The sequence below is a fragment of the Halichoerus grypus genome, chromosome 3 (genome assembly GCF_964656455.1).
Source record: "Halichoerus grypus chromosome 3, mHalGry1.hap1.1, whole genome shotgun sequence".
Classification (NCBI taxonomy): Eukaryota; Metazoa; Chordata; class Mammalia; order Carnivora; family Phocidae; genus Halichoerus; species Halichoerus grypus.
In genome coordinates, this window is record NC_135714.1 from 57,854,263 (window position 1) to 57,873,377 (window position 19,115).

The following is a 19,115-nucleotide window of genomic DNA, read 5'->3' on the forward strand; positions in this document are numbered from 1 at the left end:
GTATGGTAGTTAAGGAGGGAGCCTTTAAAATCAGACCCACTTAAGTTTGACTCTCAACCCTCACTTCTTAGCTAAATGAAGTGATCTTTTTTTTAAGATTTCATTTAATTTGACAGAGGGACAGCGAGAGAGGCAACACAAGCACAGGGAGTGGGACAGGGAGAAGCAGGCCTCCCGCCGAGCAGGGAGCCCGACGTGGGGCTCGATCCCAGAACCCTGGGATCATGACCCAAGCCGAAGGTAGAAGCTTAACGACTGAGCCACCCAGGCGCCCCGCTAAATGAAATGATCTTAAGCAAAATGTTTAATCTCTCTCTTAACCTTGGTTTCTTCATCAGGGAAATGGATATTTAAAAGTAGCTACTTCATATATGTGGTCTGAAGATTAGACAATGCCTTAAAATTGCCCTTGACAATTCTAAGTGCTCAAAAAAAAGTTAGCACATACAACACAATGAAAATTTGGAAAGCAAGTTAAGAATAGAAGTGAAATTTCTTTTTCTTTCACAATATTACCAAGAAACACTTTAATGAAAAGGAAGCTTTATTTTCATAGGTTAAGAGTACACGGTGTTAATAGGTCACACACACACACACACACACATCCTTCCTGAAATTCAGGTTTATAAAGAACTGATCATTTACAAAATAAAAAGTTTTATCATGTATACTGCCACCCTCCCTGCCCCAGGTATTAATCAAAACACAAAACTAAACTGCAAACATTTCTCAGTCCTGAATAAGGCCATATACTCTTTACCTTGTTCAGCAGTCTTCTAAACTAAGCCTCTTAGCATTTCTTCAGGACAAAACACCAGCTATCCTCCCCTTTCCAACTTCATTCTGCCCTGAGATTACATGGTAAACTAATTTTTTTAAAAATTGGGCTTTTTGTTTTGTTTTGACTTAGTGCTGCAGACATAGACACACAGATTCACTACATGTTTCAGTCAGCAAGATCAGAACTTTCCAAGACAATATAAATGCAAATGAGTATATACGATACATAAATGGAAGAATCTTTTCTTTTCTGTGTGATCCATTATGAATTAGAAGCATACCTTCTAATTCAAGATCAGAAGAAAATACAAACTAATCTTAAATAAGTTATTTCTTTTAACATCCTCTTCTAAAGTTAAAAAAAAAGTTACTTGATGACCTTGGAAACCAGACCATCACATTAATTATCAATAATAATCTGTACTTAGTATTTAACTTTTTAAAATGTGGATTCTAATTTATTCATAACGTGGCTCAGATCTCTGCCTAGAGAAAAAGCAGTCTAAGATGATTTAAATTACTGATTAATGTTTTTACTGATGGTATGATTTTAGTTAAAAACCATCCCTCCAGAATTTGGAGCTTACCTGTGCATCAATATCAATGGCAGGGTAGATAGGAAGCATGGCTGAAGGAGAGATGATAGGACTTGGAGTTGGAGTCTGAGGTTGGGAAATGGAAGCAGCGATACTGTGGGTAGGAGTGTTTGACATTGCAGATGCTCTTCCACTGACTGCTGTTGAACAAAATAACTGCACTTAATAAGGATGAAACACTGTTAGGTAACAGTAAGAAATAATTATTAGAAAATATTTAAAGACTTCTTAAAACAAAATGTCTATAAGTAGACTGCCATAGCACTAATAACTCATTTTTCTGGTTATTTTATTTCTGACTTTGGACAACAGTCTAAAAATAGGAATTATATTGAGAATAACCCTTTTTCTAAATAATAATCCATCCGAAAATAAAATTCCCCTCTTACAGTATATAATCATAAAACCTCAATTCAAAATAACCCTGAAAACAAAAATATTTTTATGAATTAAAATTGAATATAAATGCAAATGGATAGTTGTCCACTGTATCTTCTTAATCAGAAAAGGAATAAAAGGTAAAATAGTCAAGTTCAGAGGGAGAAAAGTATGAGTTTTAACCTACCACTTTCACACCTCATATTCTAATGAAAGTAATTTCATTGTTTGGGGTGAACCTCACTCTCGAATCATTTAAAACTCTCCCTACTCTTTTACTAACTGCAGACAAGGGGATGATTATATTCTGAATGGTAGCCCTTTACTATGACAGCATAGTAAAATATAAAAATTTGATCCTTACACAGAAATATAGTTTCTCACACGTAGAATTATTCTGAGGGGGTTAAAATGCCCACCAATCAATCCAGCAATCACACTGACTTAAGAGGACAAAATTAAAAGATTAAGGTAGAAATAAATGTATGCACGCAATCAACCTTCAAATATAGATTATTGTCAGTTCTAAGTATAATTTTGCCTTGATATTATTTTAACCAATATATGCAAATTAAGAAGGGGCTGATTAGGTCAGTACTTGGGGTGGGAGAACTCCAAAGGTGGTGGCAACTGAGGGTATTTTACTCCCTCATGGATTCACTTCTGGAGTTGATATGTGAACATCAATCCTTTCTTCCCCCCACCCCCAATTAAAAATGCTATAGCACTGAAGTCTGGGCATTAATCTTTGAATGGTCAACAGTAGTGTGGATGTGTGTTACCAACATACTTATCAACTACATCAGACAGAAAACAATCATGATTCACAACTGGATCTGAAACCAGGCAAAAGAGGTTATGATCCTGCCAAGAATAAAACTGAAATTGACCTTATTTAACAATTATAAACATGATTGTCAATTAAGAAATCTGTTTTACATGAAATCCTTAGTTCAGGCACAAACATACACTATATACATTATAGCAACACACATTCTATAATTATACATTTTTAAGTCCAATTAAAAGCTAAAGGAAAAACAAAGAAGGAAACAAAACAAAACAAAACACTGTTTGAATCCTTAGGGATCCAGATTAATAGGAAAGGGCATGTACTAATATATTAAATTGATCATCTAATGACCTTGATATTGTTAATCCATATAAATAGTTTTGTATGTTAAGAAAAAAAAAATCAAGATAATTTAAATGCACATATTCTAGATATAAATTTCAAAACCATATAAAATCTATGCCTCTTAAAATAGGTTCCATAATCTCCTGATTGATTTTCACAAATGAAAATGCTAAATACCAAAATTAGCTTAAACAGAATGAACACCAATCTGTCCAAAGAACTGGTTTTTATTTCATGATACTGAACAAAAAGTCTAAGCTTTATTGTTAAATGACTATATTGTTATTTACATTTTAATTGGAAGAAGTTCTTTTAAAGAACATACAAAAATGAGTTTTCTTATTTTTGGTCAAATAGTTTGTTCTTATCATCTCATCTAAAAGGAGATAGGAAAAACCAGTTTCCTCATTTCATTTCCTTTGGGGTACTTATGAAATTGGTTTATTAAAATGAAATAACTGCCTGTCACTCATCCATGCCCTACAGTGAAAAGTAACAACTTGTAAATATGCAGGGATCTGAAGGAACTCTGGTACAGATCTTTTTATGTGGTACTTCATTTTAGGGTTAGATTTTAGAGAAGGAGAACCAGATGCTCTAGAAAAGTTTTACATCAGGTAGGGAAAGAAGGAACTTGAGAGCACAGCAAAGGCAAGGTGTTAAGACTGATTAAACAGGAACTGATTTTGCTATGGTAAGTACAGAGAACAGGGAAGACAGAAGATTTGGACCAGCCAAGTACTAGAAAAAGAGACTGAACCTTACAAGAGCAGTCTAATAAATGGGAACTAAAGAATACAGAACAAGTTATGCTGCAGTGGGGAAGGAAGACTGAGCCTAAAGAGGTTATAAAATATCAAGAAACCCAAAGAAAGAAATGGAAATGATCATTAGTCGACCTAAAGAACAAGTACTAACACAGAAGCTGTTTAACGAAAAGTCGTGGAAGTGAGTGCATGAGTATATGTGTATGTTTATGCATCTGCACATGCATGATGACAGGGATGGATTGCAGGTAAGTGGCTAGATGTTTTTAATCCTGTTCTTCCTTCTGGTCATCTCTCCTCTCTCCATATAAATGGGTACAATAAAGGGGTAAAGTATTTTTATAATGAGAAGTATTTGTCATATTTCCTAAAAAATTATGTGCTTTTGAAATTCTTGTATATGAAAACACCTGGAACACATAGGCAGAATTTAATTGTTTTTGTTTGGTAAACCAATCAACAGAAAAACTACTTTACAAATCTCTGGTAATTCTGATCAGCATAAAAATTGTACAACTGGCAAATCAACGTTGATAAGTATGCCCAAGAACATCATGTAAATTCTAATAGCATATCAAAAAATTTTTAAGTATTCATTGGCAGGAATGTCCAGTCTTGATTTAATTGGATAAATAATACTTAACTCTATACATTCTTTGGTAGTTCAACTGACATAAGAGAAAAGAACACCATGATGACCTAGACTAATGGCCATGTAAGTAATAGCAAATTTGGGACTTTTGGCTACTGTGCTCCAATTTTCATAAGATACTAATGTTTCTTGTATTCCCAATTATTTTAACCAGCTAATGGTGATTAACAGTAATTCTCAAATCTATAGAAAAGTTTTATATTTATCAATAAAAGAATCCTTACAGTTCTTACTAATGATTAATTGCATTTTTTCCAAGGTAGTTATTACACCCTCTAAGATTAGCAGAGACCTTCATTCCACATAATACTGCTGGGGTGATACTAAAAGAAAACTGGGAAACTTAAGAGCAATTTGTTAAGTATAAAATCTGTCTCATTAGCTGGTGCTTAGTTTCTGAATGTTGGCTAAATATCTCAACACTACACAATTTAATTTTCTTTTATTCTTTTAAAAGATGAAAGACAAATTATATATAATTTCATCAGAATATGTAACGCTGCCACAACAGTTTCAAAATTAGAAAAACTCAATCATCTTTTAAGTATAGACCAAAGAATAAAAAAAGGGGAAGACAGCAGATAAAAACCACCAAATGTAACAATTTACTACCTTTCTTTTTCCCTTTTCCTTCCTTTTCGAATTTTTTTTTACCTTTTTCTTAAATAAAGAAAATTATCCTTCTTAGTATAGCATGCTTATGGTTTATAATCCTATAAAATCTCATTCTACTTTGTTACAGAACTCGTGAAAAATAAGTACCAAAAATTAGAATCATTAAAACAACCTTCTAAAATATTTCCTCTTGCCAATGAAACTAATTATAATGGAATAAAATTTCTTTGGCTACACATTTAAAGATATATCATTTATGATACTGTCAGGGAACCACACCTTCCCACAATACAATTAGAAAGAGACTACACATTAACATTCACAGGGGATAAAACCACTGACATACAGTATAATCAAACCCTATTTGGTTTGGTACTTTATTATTCTTGTAAAGGTGTTTAAATTTTGTTTGTTTGTTTTTTAAATATCCATCAGGTTTGAAGTCTGATCCATTAGGATATAAAGTATTTCTGTTCACAAATAAGCTTCCTGATGTGTCCTAGTAGTTTTGTACTTCAACTTCTATCAATTTCCCAGTTTATTGGTGTGAATACAGAAGCACAAAAGCCAAAATTCAATCTTAGTATTCTGAACTTAAAGAGAAAAAAGAAAAACAAAAACAAAAACTCAAACATCAACCCCACTCCTAAAAAAAACCTAGATTCCCAGCCTACCCAGCTAAGCCAAAAAGTTTCAGTCACTTGTATTGCATGAACTAATCTTTAATTCGACCTGTATCCGTCTGAGAACTTGAGATTGAACTAGTATTTCTAAGGATATACATGAGTCAAGAGTCCAAAAATAGTTCTCAAGTTGGGTAACGGCAAAAAATTCTGGTACACTCTTACTCGCCTTAAGCAAATCATATTTGATACCTGCTCATAACAATATAAACCCACCTGCCATGATGTCATCCAGCGTGTCATTGAGGGTCTGAGCAGGGCTGGCTACCATTAACCCTTGTTGTGTTTCTGTCAGAATTCCTTGCCCCAGCCCTGCCAACTGTGCTTGGCCCAGTACTGGCTGTCCAACTATCACTCCTTGCAGTTCTGTAAGATTTGCGATGGACCCCGGAGGCAAGGGACCTGCCGCCAGAGGCAAAGCTTGAGGCATGGCCAGAGGCTGGATTGGTGCAAAACCCATCTGAGCAGCAGTCTGCTGGGGTTCATCTTTAAGCAAAACGGGATCCACTTGCTGTAACCGTGCATAGTCTCCCTCGGAAAGCTGTTCTCCAACCCCAACAGGAGTTAGTAGTCCCAGATGTTGGCAAGACTGTTGCTGCTGCTGTTGAAGTTGAATTCTTTGAGCTTTAACCTCTAGATACTGCTTTTTTAGCTGCTGCTGAGTTTTCAGTTGTAACTCTCGTTCTACTTTCTGTAGTTCCTCCAAAATCTTTTGTTTCTTCTGAATTTGTTCCTCCCTTGTTTTGTTCAGCTCCTCGATCTTCTCCTTGGTAAGTTGGTCAGCGTGAGCCAGTTCCAAGGACTGCAGCTGTGCATTCTTTTCTATGGCTTCTTTTATCCTCTGTTCCAGTTCTGTTAACTTTCCCTGAGCCTCTTCTACAATGCTCTCTGGAGACTGATTGGTGATGTAACCCTGTACATCCTGGCTGTTTGCTGGCAAATGGCTGCTGGACTTTTGTTTAGAAGCAGCTGTGTGAAAAAGAAACCCCCTCAGAAGTGCACATGAATGGCATCCTCATTACAGAGTTACTGTTGGGAGGTTTAGTGCCAACAGTTATGCACCAAGTTATCATATCCATACAAGGTGAAAATGCACTGTTAAGGAGTTTAAAAACAAATCCACCTTCTTTATCATAAATATAGAATGTATGTATTTTATGTGCATAGAGTAATCTTTGGGAAATTAATTTTAAAAATATCACATGGCTAAAATTAGACAATAGAGGGATGCAGGTCTGTGATATCGAAGTGGTGCAATTAAAGTAAAATCTAAGGCTATGTGTAGACACTTCATCTGGTCATAAAGATGTAAAAACTTATCATAAGAACAGAAAAATAATGCTAGATTATTAAGATGTAGGGAAAACTTAGACCTCTAAGTCAAGGTTTTTCCACATTTGATAGTCTATGCCTTTTAAACACACACACATACACACAAAGAGTACCCAAACCACTGAGAAGTACCAGGAAATTTAAATCCAACTAAAATTTGTCTTTGTTGGGGGCCTACCATCTTCAAGACTGATAAAGGCAAGATATAAATTCACATATTCACACAGCTACCTGGCCAGTAGAGAATTGGGATTCAGTTTCCCTGGAAGAAAAGATGTTGGACTACGCCATCCACTGTATCTTCTGACAGCCAGGTGAATAAACAGATCTGGCTATGGGTATAGCAATCAGTTGTTTGCTACACCAACTGAAAAAGGTGCCAAGGCTCTAGATTGGTAGTAGTGACTGTAAAGAGCTGGTGGAAATACTTAGTATTCTTGTTGGTAAAATAATATAGGTAACCAAAAACCAAAAAATTAAAACTGCATTGGTTCTTCAGGTGAAACTTTTAAAAAGAAAAACTGATTGAAACTGGTAGCTGTAATGTTTTGGGACGTAATTTAAGAACATGCATGGTGTAACATCCACAAGTCAAATATGGACCTCAGAATTCTAGAGAAACAAACAAGCATATCTGAAGTAACTTTCAGTTATTGGTTGAGAAAAGGTAGCCCAGATATAAAATCTATATTAAACCAGTTATTCTAAAATATATTTTAATTTTGATCTAAATTGCTAAGCTTTATATCACTACAGAAATTTAAGTAATTTACAAAAATGTCATCCAACTATACCCAGGTCTAATATTTTAACATGAATAGAAATGACCAGTTATTAGAGGAAATCATGGATAATCAGAACTGCATCAAAGATGAGCATCTGAATTTCTCCTGCTAATATTGATAATCCTAGCATAAATTAGTGCTATTAACTATCTTCTCTCCCAATAACATGCCTTATTCATCAGTAAAAAAAATCTTTTTGTCAACTTAGTAAAATTCACTTTTTGTGGAAAAATAATTATAAATGGATAGTTTTTTTGGTAATCTTATCATTTTTACCCAGATAACATGTAAAAGACAGTCTTCAGAAGTATAACTGACCTTTATTCCTGATGGGAAGAGTAGTGGCAACATTGGCAGGTGGTTTGTCAGGCTCCTGAGGTGGGACAACCATGGGCAGTGCTTGAACTGGGACACGAGGAGCCTAAGACAAAGGAAACTGATTATATTTCTGCTTTTCCTACATACTCCATTAAATAATAGGCTTCAAATTAAGAATAAGTTACAAAGACTTCTTCAAAATATTTGTAACATGGTATTAATCTCAGACATTGACATATTTACTTAAAATATGTTGGCACCAAATTATTTTCCATAACACTTTTTTAATGGACTTTGAATTCAAATGGTTATTCTGGCCATAGTAAGAAAGCAAAGCAAAATCACATCAATCTACAATCTGAATGTTATACCAGATTATATCATTAACCATTTCAACTACATAGCTATAAAGAGAACTACATATTATAACAAAAAATAGTCAAATCTAGTTTAAACTGAAACTATGAGCCAAAGAGGGATAAAGAAGATATAAAATGCTTTAGTTTTGAATCTTACCCTATTTAAATCGTGGGATGGGGGGGTTAACTGAGTGACATCTGGTGGAGGGGCTGAAAGCAAGTTATTAGGATAGTCCAAAAGATAGCAAACAACACTTGTATGGCCACCTTTCGCTGCTTCTATCAACATAGTTGAGCCATCCTAAGAGTGGATATGGAAGGAGAAAAAATATTTTAAAAAATAAGTTAATTTACAGAACCATTAAGGAAGATAAAGCCAACAGGCCCCAGATATATTCAAATCTTAGGTTTAGTAAAGAACATTTTCTTCTAATAAAACAGAAAAAAATAAATATGCTTAAAATGCCATTATAAATGGAACTGGTAGATGATATCTTGTAATGCTCAAGAGCAAGAATTAATTCACAATGTTACTGGAAACATATGAGTTACATACTTTTAAACGATGAGTAGGATCTGCCCCATGAGCCAAAAGTAGTTCCACCACTGCCAGATGACCCCCTGCACAAGCCAGGGACAGTACAGTGTGGTCATTATTAGCTGTGGTTCTATTCACATTTGCTCCTAAAACAGACAAGACATGGAAAATCATGTTGGTAGACTGCTATTTCTTATGGTAAATTTCAAAATCATAAAGAGAGAATAGCATAATGAAAATCCACATGCCCCTTACCCAGCTTCAGTGATTATAAATACACAATCTCATTTCACATAAACCCTTATCAATTCTCCTCTCCCATCTTGAATTACTCTAAAACAAATCCCAGACAAACATGACATAATTTCATCCATAAACATTTCAGTATGCACTGGTAGAAGATAAGGCTAAATGTATACATTACTCCTAATGTAATCACTGTTCTAAAAAGTAAAGCAAAAAATTTTATCTACATGTTCTTTCATTAAAAAAAAAAGATTAAAAAGCAATAAAAATAAATTACACTGCCCTCTACAGGCTAACTATGTAGAGAATTAACAAGGAATACAAAGTAATAGTACTACCGAATAGAGAGTAATAGTACTATCAATTTCTTTCACTGGGAAATATCTGAGAATGAAAATGGGTACACCGCGCCCTCGATATGAATTCATCCCTGATTTAAAGCATTGTGCTAGGCAATGTGGGAAATGGAAATAAAGTAGCAGGAAGAAAATGGAACCAGACTCACTGAAATTTATCAGAGAAGAGAGAGGATAGTGATTATGTAAATAATTCCGTTCTTGATAATACTATAGTATAAACATGTATCACAAGTAAGTGTTCGAATTGCCTAAAACAATCTGACCAGTAAGTTATTTCTGATTTATTTTCTTTTCCTATAAACAATTACAAACTTGAGATTTCTTTAGTATTTATGCTAAGAAGGAAATAGTATATATTGCCTTTTTAATTATACATGGCTTGCACAGCCTTTCTTTTATGAATATTGAATCAAAATCTTTCATCTTCTGACTTTAAGAATATGATGAAATCTGCTTAAAAACTGTTTTAAGTTGAGCTTATGTAGTGAACACCTAACAAATAAAGGAATAAGATGCCACTTTTGTCATTTAAAATGGTTTTTGATATTCAAAGTAGAATTACTGACCATAGATGAAATCTTCCATGCATTTTGGCATTTTTGTCACATTTCAATTTTGAATACTTTTTGTGCTATATTTATGACCATTTCTCTATATTTTACAAAGAAGGAAACTTAGGCCAAGGAAATGTAAAGCTGAAGAGCAACTTGCCCTTAAGTATCTCAGTGGCATAAACATAAAAATCCAGGTTTCAAGATATATTATTAAGTGAACAGAACAGACTTTAGGTTATCTAAACCCTCAAAGTTTTACATAGAGATATTTTTCTTTATAAAAGTGTTTCTCAACAAGGGTGGTACTCAGTATGACAATTCTCCCTAGTTTTTGGAAATGTTCTATGCATTGCAGGATGTTTATCAACCACCCACTCACAAAATCTCAGTAGCATCCCTCCACCAGTGATAACCCCCAAAATTCAATCTCTAAATACCCCAGGGCAGGGAACAGACATCTTTGGGGAAAAAACTACTGTTTTACACAAACCTACCTTTACTAATTAAGAACTGAACAGTACAAACATGACCAGCTCTTGCAGCTTTCATTAGAGGAGTCCTTCCACCTTCAGATTCATGTTCCTGTTAAAAAAAACACAGATATTTAATTGCTAGTGAACAATTGCTCTTTTTCATGAAAATCAAAAGGAAAAGAATTGCACTAATTTCTGAATCTAAATATATTAAATATCATGCTTTGAAACAAATTAAGGAATACATCTTTAAATTTTAAAAATCTCAAATTAGAAACATGCTCTACAGATATAATTTAAGAACTGAAGTTATATTCATGTGATTGTGACGCCCTCATCTAAATCCATCTGGGTAATTTTTCCTTCTCTCTCTACCAAAAGGACTGTGTAACTTGAACAGTGAATGGCACTCTAGCACAGCCCTCTCCAATCGGCATTATCAGCATTATCCTTATCCACTCCAAGTGATTTTCCTTTTGTTAGTTTGTATCCTACCTATATGAATTTCTGCAGTACATCATTCCCTTTCTTTACAAATTCCCATTAACTCCATGTTACTTTATATGAAAACATCAAAGTTAATGATCTAATATCTGGAAAACCACCAATTATAAGGTATTACTAGAGATTTGTGGGTCTCAAAAGGATGGAGAATCTATTGCATTCTTGTGATTGCTGAGTAATTGAGAACACTACTGGAGAAATTTTCAGATCTTAGAATATAAAGGTTTGAGGAAAAAAATATAGTTTATAAAGCATTATATATATAAACATTCACATCTGATGAATAATTTTTGATTTTTCTCTTAAGCCACACACTAAATTGTTCAAATTGCAATGAACTAAGCAAAGTTACATTGCTATATGTTTCACAGCTACTGTGGTAAACACTGGAAATACAGTTCTTAAGCTGAAAGTTCAAAATCTAATATGGAAGAAATATGCTCACAACTAACAAGAGTATAACATGTGTCATAACCACTTCAAAAGCTACTAACACACATAGAACTGATAGACACCACAATAGTAATCCAATTTCCAATTTCACCCTTTCCTTCCATAAATGAGGAAAGAGAAATGAAACAAAGTTTACAAAACTAGTCAATGGAGGAGTCTGTTTCTGCTTGCATGTGTGAATTTTTGTCATAAACTATGAACTTCTGCAGGAATATACATTTGCTTGTTAATCTCAGCCCCATGAACATATGGTTACTTAAATTTTAACTACCTTCTCATGTCTCACTTCTACTCTCTCATATGCTAAACTGGAAGAGTATTTTCCCCACACATTTGCTTTTGCTTCCCTACCTCTCAGGCTGTACTCACACTATTTCTTCCAACTGGAATATCTCTTTTGTCCTAACATTGCCCTATCTACCTTTTTAAACCTTACCCAACCCAAAATATAATATCTCAGGTGACCTCTTGACCTCCCCTGAGCTTCTTTACTGTCTGTACTTTCCCTATGACATCTCTTTATAATCTACCCTACAATGACTTCAGTATTTCATCCTTTTTACTAAATTATAAGTTATCTGAGGGAAAAGACTACTTATTAAATACTTATCTTCCAAAAATAGCTAAGTACCTAAAAAAAATTAATTTGTACTATAATATTAATATAAAATTTCCCCTTTATTATGGACAAGGGGTAATAGATTGGATAACCCTGTTAACAAGAAGAATAACAACAGACACCAAACAATGTGGAAAGAAAATATGATCAAATGAGAGAAAAAATGGCAAAAAGCCCAACACAAAATTAGAAGAAATACTTTTTGTCTGTAATCTCCATAGAACTTTAAATTAATTTCTTGCCTTGGCTTTAAGTATTAGGATTTAAAAAGTGACAAAGCTTACCAGATCTGCTCCTGCCTGAAGTAGGACATCTGCTACATCAGTATGACCATTTTCACAGGCATATGTTAGTGCTGTATCCCCTGTTGCTGTTGTTGCATGAACATTAGCTCCTGTGGTAGTATTAAACAATAGAGACTTAATAAAAGAATCATAAGACATAAATGATGGACATATAAATTTCTTCTACATAAGCCCTATCTCCTCAAATTAGATAAAATAGCCCTATCCATTTCTAGAAACAGAGAATATTACTGGCATCTTTAAAAGCAAGAGAAAAAAACAGAAATAGATTACTGCTTGAAATTAAAGCTACAGATACTTCAAACGTAATAAGGTAAATTATTTATGCAGAATACACACAATAGTTCACCACATTTTTTACCACATTTTTAAATACACATTCAATGTGTAAGAAAAAAATTATTTGTATTGTAACATTTTTACTTGAATAAATCATGTAAAAACTCCTCCCAAATGCAAAAATGCCTACCTGCAGCTAATAAGTATTTAACTAACTCCAAATGACCTTCTTGAGCAGCTTCCATTAAAGGGGTAGAACACCCTAGTTCAATATCAGCTCCTGCCTTTATTAGAAAGTCTGCCACTTCCAGAAAGCCTCCACAGCAAGCCAGAGTCAAGGCAGTTTCTTGAGTTTCTTCTGTCTGTGCATTGATATTTGCTCCTAGAATAAAAATTCTAATTATTTTAAGAAAGTCATTAACTTATTCCAGAGATAAGCAAAACATGTTGTTTCCTAATAACTATACTTCAAAAATGAACGTATTATTTTACTAAATAATAAAGTGCTTCTCCCCTACTCTGAGAGGCGATTACAAATAAAGAAAATTATTGGGGCGCATGGGTGGCTCAGTCATTAAGCCTCTGCCTTCGGCTTAGGGTCCTGGGATCGAACCCCGCATCGGGCTCCCTGCTCAGCAGGAAGCCTGCTTCTCCCTCTCCCACTCCCCCTTGCTTGTGTTCCTGCTCTCGCTCTCTCTCTCTCTGTCAAATAAATAAATAAAATCTTAAAAAAAAAAAAAAAAAGAAATTAAAAATACATCCTGAGTCGGTATTTGATGCACACAGCTGCAGTAAGATTTATTCAGCCAGAAGGTACAAACCAGGTGATAAAAGGACTTAGAAAAGTAAACTACATTCCCTTTTTATAAAGATTCAAAATTAATGATGATGATGATGATGACAGCTAACATTTAATACACTATTACTATTTGCCAGGTAATATTTGAAAGCATTTTACATGTTCTATATTAGCTCCATTTTACAGCTAAGGAAATTGAAGTTCATTAACTTGCCCAAGGCCACATTATTATCACTACTACCACCATCACCATAGCTAACACTTAATAGGCACTATATGACAAACAACGTTCAAAAAGCTTTATATATAATATATATAAACGTCACAACAACCCTACAGATGACAAAATTAAGGCACAGAAGGTTAGGAACTTGCCTGAAGTTACAAAATTGGCAAGCATTGGAGCTGTGATTCAAATGGAAGAAGTGTGCTACAAAACCTCTGCTTTTAAAGTTCTAGCCAATATGGTTTTTTAAAAATGTGCCACTCCTCTTAAATTTGTCCAAACAAAAACTTTACTACTAAAAGAGATATAAAACTTGGCTACAAATATATAGAGATAGGAGATTACTTCTAAACTAAAGGTATCTTAATAATGTAAAATAACTGTGTCACTTTTCCCAAACATAAAGTCTGCTATGTGCTGACTCCTTGACAGCTTCTTATAAATGCATTCTTGCATTCTCATCAAGTTAGTCCTTATGGTAGGATTCCCCACATTGTGTTTCATGAAACACTAGATATATTAAGTATTTATTAATAGGTGTTCAGCCCCAAGAGCAATTCTCTCAATATATTACTTTAAGAAATGTTCAATCTCTTATATGCCCCTACATAATCTACAACCCTACCTCATCCCCAGTTCTGTTTTTACTCACAAAGCACATGATGCCTGAAAGCTCTATATTAAAGAAGTCTATTTGGTTTTGTTTAGCACAGTTTGGAGCTATTTTCAAAGCAAATACTTTCTCATTCATTTTTGTGACAACATCTCGTTACAAATCTACTAAAAAGATGAAACACAAAAACCCAGTTTTATAATACTGTAATCTTACATTTTAAATATTTGTGCTTTAGTGTTTTCACTGGTATGGTTACCTTGGCCTAGAAGTAACGCCACCATTTCTTCATGTCCTTCACGAGCTGCTTCCATCAGTGGTGTATAACCTTCATCATTGACCTCTTCCAGGCTAGCTCCTCTTTCAATGAGTAAAGCCGCAAGTTCCACATGCCCACCACACGCAGCCAAAGTCAATGGTGACTCAAATGAATCAGCAGGCATGTTCACTTGGGCACCACTGTCAAGAAGTAACCTAGCTACTTCAACATGGCCATCCTAATTACAATGCAATTAAAAAAATTAAATCAGCACCATTAAAAAAATCATTAAAAATATGAACACTTCTTGATTACTATACAGTGAAGGTTTACTGATCGCCATTCAAATAAGAATTAATCTACATTTAACAGTTGAGAAAGCAAGTATTAAGTAAGACCATCTATATTTCTGTGGCATAGACCATGAAACAACGATCGAGGCTATGAAACTTATAGAAAAATAATACCTTCCTTCAATCAAGAGGCTTATTAACCTTTGGGGAAAAAAAGACATTAAGTACATGCAACAAAAGACTACTATGAAACAACAGCCCGCATGGTATATACTTAAATGCTACATGGATAAAGATTAGAAAGGGAAAGTAGAATTTTTGTAGAAACCTTAAGGAGAAGCAAACTTTTGATTAGGTAGAAAAAGAAAAATGCAATACTTTCTGGAGAAGGCAGAGAATGTGGATGATGTGTTAGGGGAAAGGGAACACAATTTGTACACGGTACTTCCTTTTGTTATTCAACATTCAAATGCCAGTGAAAACTGAAAGAAAAAGGAATCTCTCTTACTATCTTCTGTCTCCTTTGTTGGTCTCCCTTTCCCACAGCTTTCCTAACTATAGGCAACTCCAAGGCTCTCTTTTCTTTTTTGCCTTTGATGTAATTTTTCCTTCTAAATATTACCTCACAGACATTTCATCTTCTTTTGAACATGTCACACCCATTTTTAGCTCTGTACTTGCCATATTGCACAACTTTAATACCCCATTACAATGGTTACTTTGTGTTCCTTTGGCTCCAAATTTTCTCCCTCCATCGTTAACTCCTACATTTCCTTTAAAGTCCAGCTTAAAATCCCAATCCCTTAGCAAGCTTTGAAATGTCTGGCCACTACCAATATCTTACCTCTACTTATAACACTTCCAGTACATGCAGATTAGGTCTATAGAATGCTCCATTTTGATTTCTTAATCTACATAGTTCTCTAGTGGGGGTCACAAGGATGTTTTAAGTTCCTTACCATGGAGATATTATTGATGTGTTTTAAATACATTATATTATTTAATGATCACAACAACCTAAGAGAAGGATATTACCCTAATTTTAACAGATAAGAACTTAAAACCTTCAAAGAAAACTCATGTTTCTTCAAAGGATAATTTATTAAAGCAAACACTGGCATGGCAATAAAGAAAACAAAGATAATTCAAGTCTTAACTATCTGATATTTTTAAAAATTAGTAATTAAAATTTAACATCCTTTCATTGAGATACGAAACAAATTCATTTGGGGCCTTTTTCTATCTTTGGCATGTTTTTCTCATAAATCAGCCTATAATATTATTCTCATCCATTCCTGTGCCACAAATCAGAGACTAAGATACAGAAGTTTAAGAGTACTATTATTACCTGTTTCTAAGTACAAACCCTAAAAAGAAAGTTCTTAAAAAAGGAATTAAGGGCTCAGAAAAGACCATACACAGAGGGGGGAATTATGTTACACAAATAACACTCTAATTTCAAAATTTTCATTTTTCATTCAAATTTAAATTATCGGTTTGATGAATGTACTGTGCTTAGTATTATGTACATACTTTGTGGACTATATTCTTAATATCGTTGATCAACTTTTTAAATAGTTGCTTTTTGTGCCAACTGTGTAATACCAGCATAGTTATATGAGACTAAGAAAATAAAAGTAGTGCTGTAAAGCTCCAGAAAGCACCTTTAATAGAAAGAAGTTAACGTTGCCCAACTGGCTCTGAACGCTATTGACAAATTCAGACAGCTGAGGTTCTGCTCTACAATAAATCTATGATGAACAAATCTTTCAACTCAAGGAAAAGGCGCTCATCATACAATAACACTGTCTCTATGAATTATATATAGATATATTTCATGTATGTATTTCACCAGTCTTACCATGCAAGCCTCCATTAGAGCAGTGTGCATTTCATCCGTTTTATGCTCTTGATCTGCGCCTGCTTCCAAAAGAAATCGCACCATCTCTAGGTGTCCTAAACCAAAAATGTGCAAGATTACTTTAAAATATTTTATTATTCCAAAAAACATAAGAAAAATTTATAATACTTTGAAAATTTATATTTAACTTAGAGTAATAAATTTATAAGCATAATACTAAAGTCAGCTGCAAGCCACCCTCAACTGTCACACATAAATTATACAAGTGATACTTGTTCTACTCCTTACTCTGTTGCCAATACTACAATCCTTGCTGCAGGTGAGCAAAGATGCTATTAAAATCCAAAACCCAGAATATCCCCTCTACAACCTTTTAAGAGCCAGGGCATGCTATATTTATTTATGCTACAGAACAGATTAGCTTCCGTGAATTAATAGCCTGGGATAATAATAATTGAAGTTATTTCTAGGAGGAAATGTGTTTTAAGTTTCAATTACTAACTCATAAACATTTTTTAAAAATTTTTTATTGTTATGTTAATCACCATACTAACTCATAAACTTTTTAAGAACATCTGTTTATAAGTTGGGAACTGCATATATTTTTTTTTTTGAAACCACATCATTTAGTTTATACTTATTCACCTATTTAGATATAAACATATATACACATACATATATACACACACTCATATTTATATTTATGTAGTTTCAAATAAACCATATGCTTCAGTTCAAATAAAGACACCTTATGAGTAGTTAAAAAGACAAGGTATTTTTTAAAAAGGATTTCAGACACTATGCAAGAAACAGTAGAAAAATGACTAATTTTTTTCCAACTTTATTAGGAAGGAGTTGCAATCAATTCTCAATTAGGACTAAGGGGAAGGAGTGGAGGGTAAAATCATAAACAACTAAAACTAACTTCAGTAAGTAACTGTAACATCTGCTGTATCTTGTTTGTGCTAACTACCTACCTCCCTTTCCTCTCAGTCCTTTTCCCTTCCCAAAGATCCACATCAACGTACAGTCTCAGCCTGAGTTCTAGCCCTTCCCCATCTCCTCCTTGTCAATCTATGTCCTAGAAGACCTCACCCGAAATAGAGGAAAGGGAGAGGGTCCATGGATCCTTGTAAGTAGTAGAGATGTTCTCCACCAGCTCAGTTCTATATCCAGCTTCTAATTAAAGCCTGCAAGCCCCAACCTCAGACGCCCCTTGGAAAGCAGGGTGGGGCTACAAGCAAAGGAGAGAGGGAAGAGTAGTTATATGTAGCCCCATCTCAAAGCTCTTCTGGCCAGCTGGGACCCAGTAGTAAAATACAGCCAGTTCCAGGTTCAAAAGTATTTGTGAAAAGGGGAGAGAGCCACCCAATCAATCAGCCTGCCCTGGAAAGGCTGTCCCAAGGCTTTAATTCCTCTCCTCCCGATGAAGATAAGCCTCTGCTAATTACCAAACAGTACTGGGGAAGTAAGGGACCTCAGCTGTGTTTCCTAACCTTCCTTAATCTGAGACTCTGTTAACACCAGACAACCGAAAGCACTTTAGATAGAGCATATTTTCACATTTAACTTAAATTTTAGTCATTTATGTATTTTAACCATGTTTTTAAAGGAAATTATTCCAGGGGACCTCACACAACTTTGGTCACTCTGAAATAGAATAAAACAAAACAACACTAGGGCCACAACTAGGGTGTGGCAATCAAAGCCTTAGGTATATAATTTAAGAAGGTATTCCCTCACAAGCTTGGTGGGGAAAGTGATTCAGCCATTGAGAGTGAGTGCCCCCTTAAATTTTGTATCTTGTCTTATAAGAGTTTTTTCTTGATGCCTCAAGAATTTATCATTTATTTTATGATACAAACATGACACAGCTGCAGATGGTATGAAACACTGAACTGAATGGCTATGCAGACATAAAATTTGCCTTTTAAAAAAGTTCCTTGGTTTATAGCCATTTACCTGTCAAAAAGGTAGTCTGAGAAGTATGTGGCTCTTTGGCTATCTTTTTAGAATCTAGAATCTAGAGCATTAACTAGCTGAAGACTAAGACAATTGTCTTGCCCTCTCAAAGGACGGCATTTTTCAGTATTACCAGTATTTTCAGGTTGATTGACATCATTTAAAATATCATATACCCCTTTTGTACAGTTACGTATGTATAGGTAGGTGTTTTTCTCAGTTTCAACCAGCTCTTCCTTCTAACTTTATTAACTGTGTTGATGATACTCTAACATTGTTCTTTAGAATTCAAACTCCCCTCACACCACTTTTCATTTCTCAAATCTCCTCGTCTCAATTTTTCTCCTTCTTAGTGTCACATGAAATAGC

At 34.4% G+C, this 19,115-nt stretch overlaps 1 protein-coding gene across 5 annotated transcripts in view; it reads right to left on the minus strand.

Moving 5' to 3' along the window:
* ANKRD17 (ankyrin repeat domain 17) overlaps positions 1-19,115 on the minus strand; it is a 159,568-nt gene that overhangs the window by 50,444 nt on the left and 90,009 nt on the right. For 2 of the 5 annotated variants that reach the window (XM_036078041.2, XM_036078039.2), the window contains exons 7-16: positions 16,785-16,879; positions 14,631-14,868; positions 12,924-13,115; positions 12,434-12,543; positions 10,595-10,682; positions 8,960-9,087; positions 8,561-8,704; positions 8,045-8,147; positions 5,826-6,578; positions 1,368-1,516 (exon numbers count right to left, since the gene is read on the minus strand). In XM_036078041.2, the coding sequence (XP_035933934.1) occupies positions 1,368-1,516; positions 5,826-6,578; positions 8,045-8,147; positions 8,561-8,704; positions 8,960-9,087; positions 10,595-10,682; positions 12,434-12,543; positions 12,924-13,115; positions 14,631-14,868; positions 16,785-16,879 (2,000 nt within the window). The remainder of the gene's footprint in view (positions 1-1,367; positions 1,517-5,825; positions 6,579-8,044; positions 8,148-8,560; positions 8,705-8,959; positions 9,088-10,594; positions 10,683-12,433; positions 12,544-12,923; positions 13,116-14,630; positions 14,869-16,784; positions 16,880-19,115) is intronic. The other 3 variants (XM_036078040.2, XM_036078045.2, XM_036078043.2) reach the window with 3 other exon arrangements.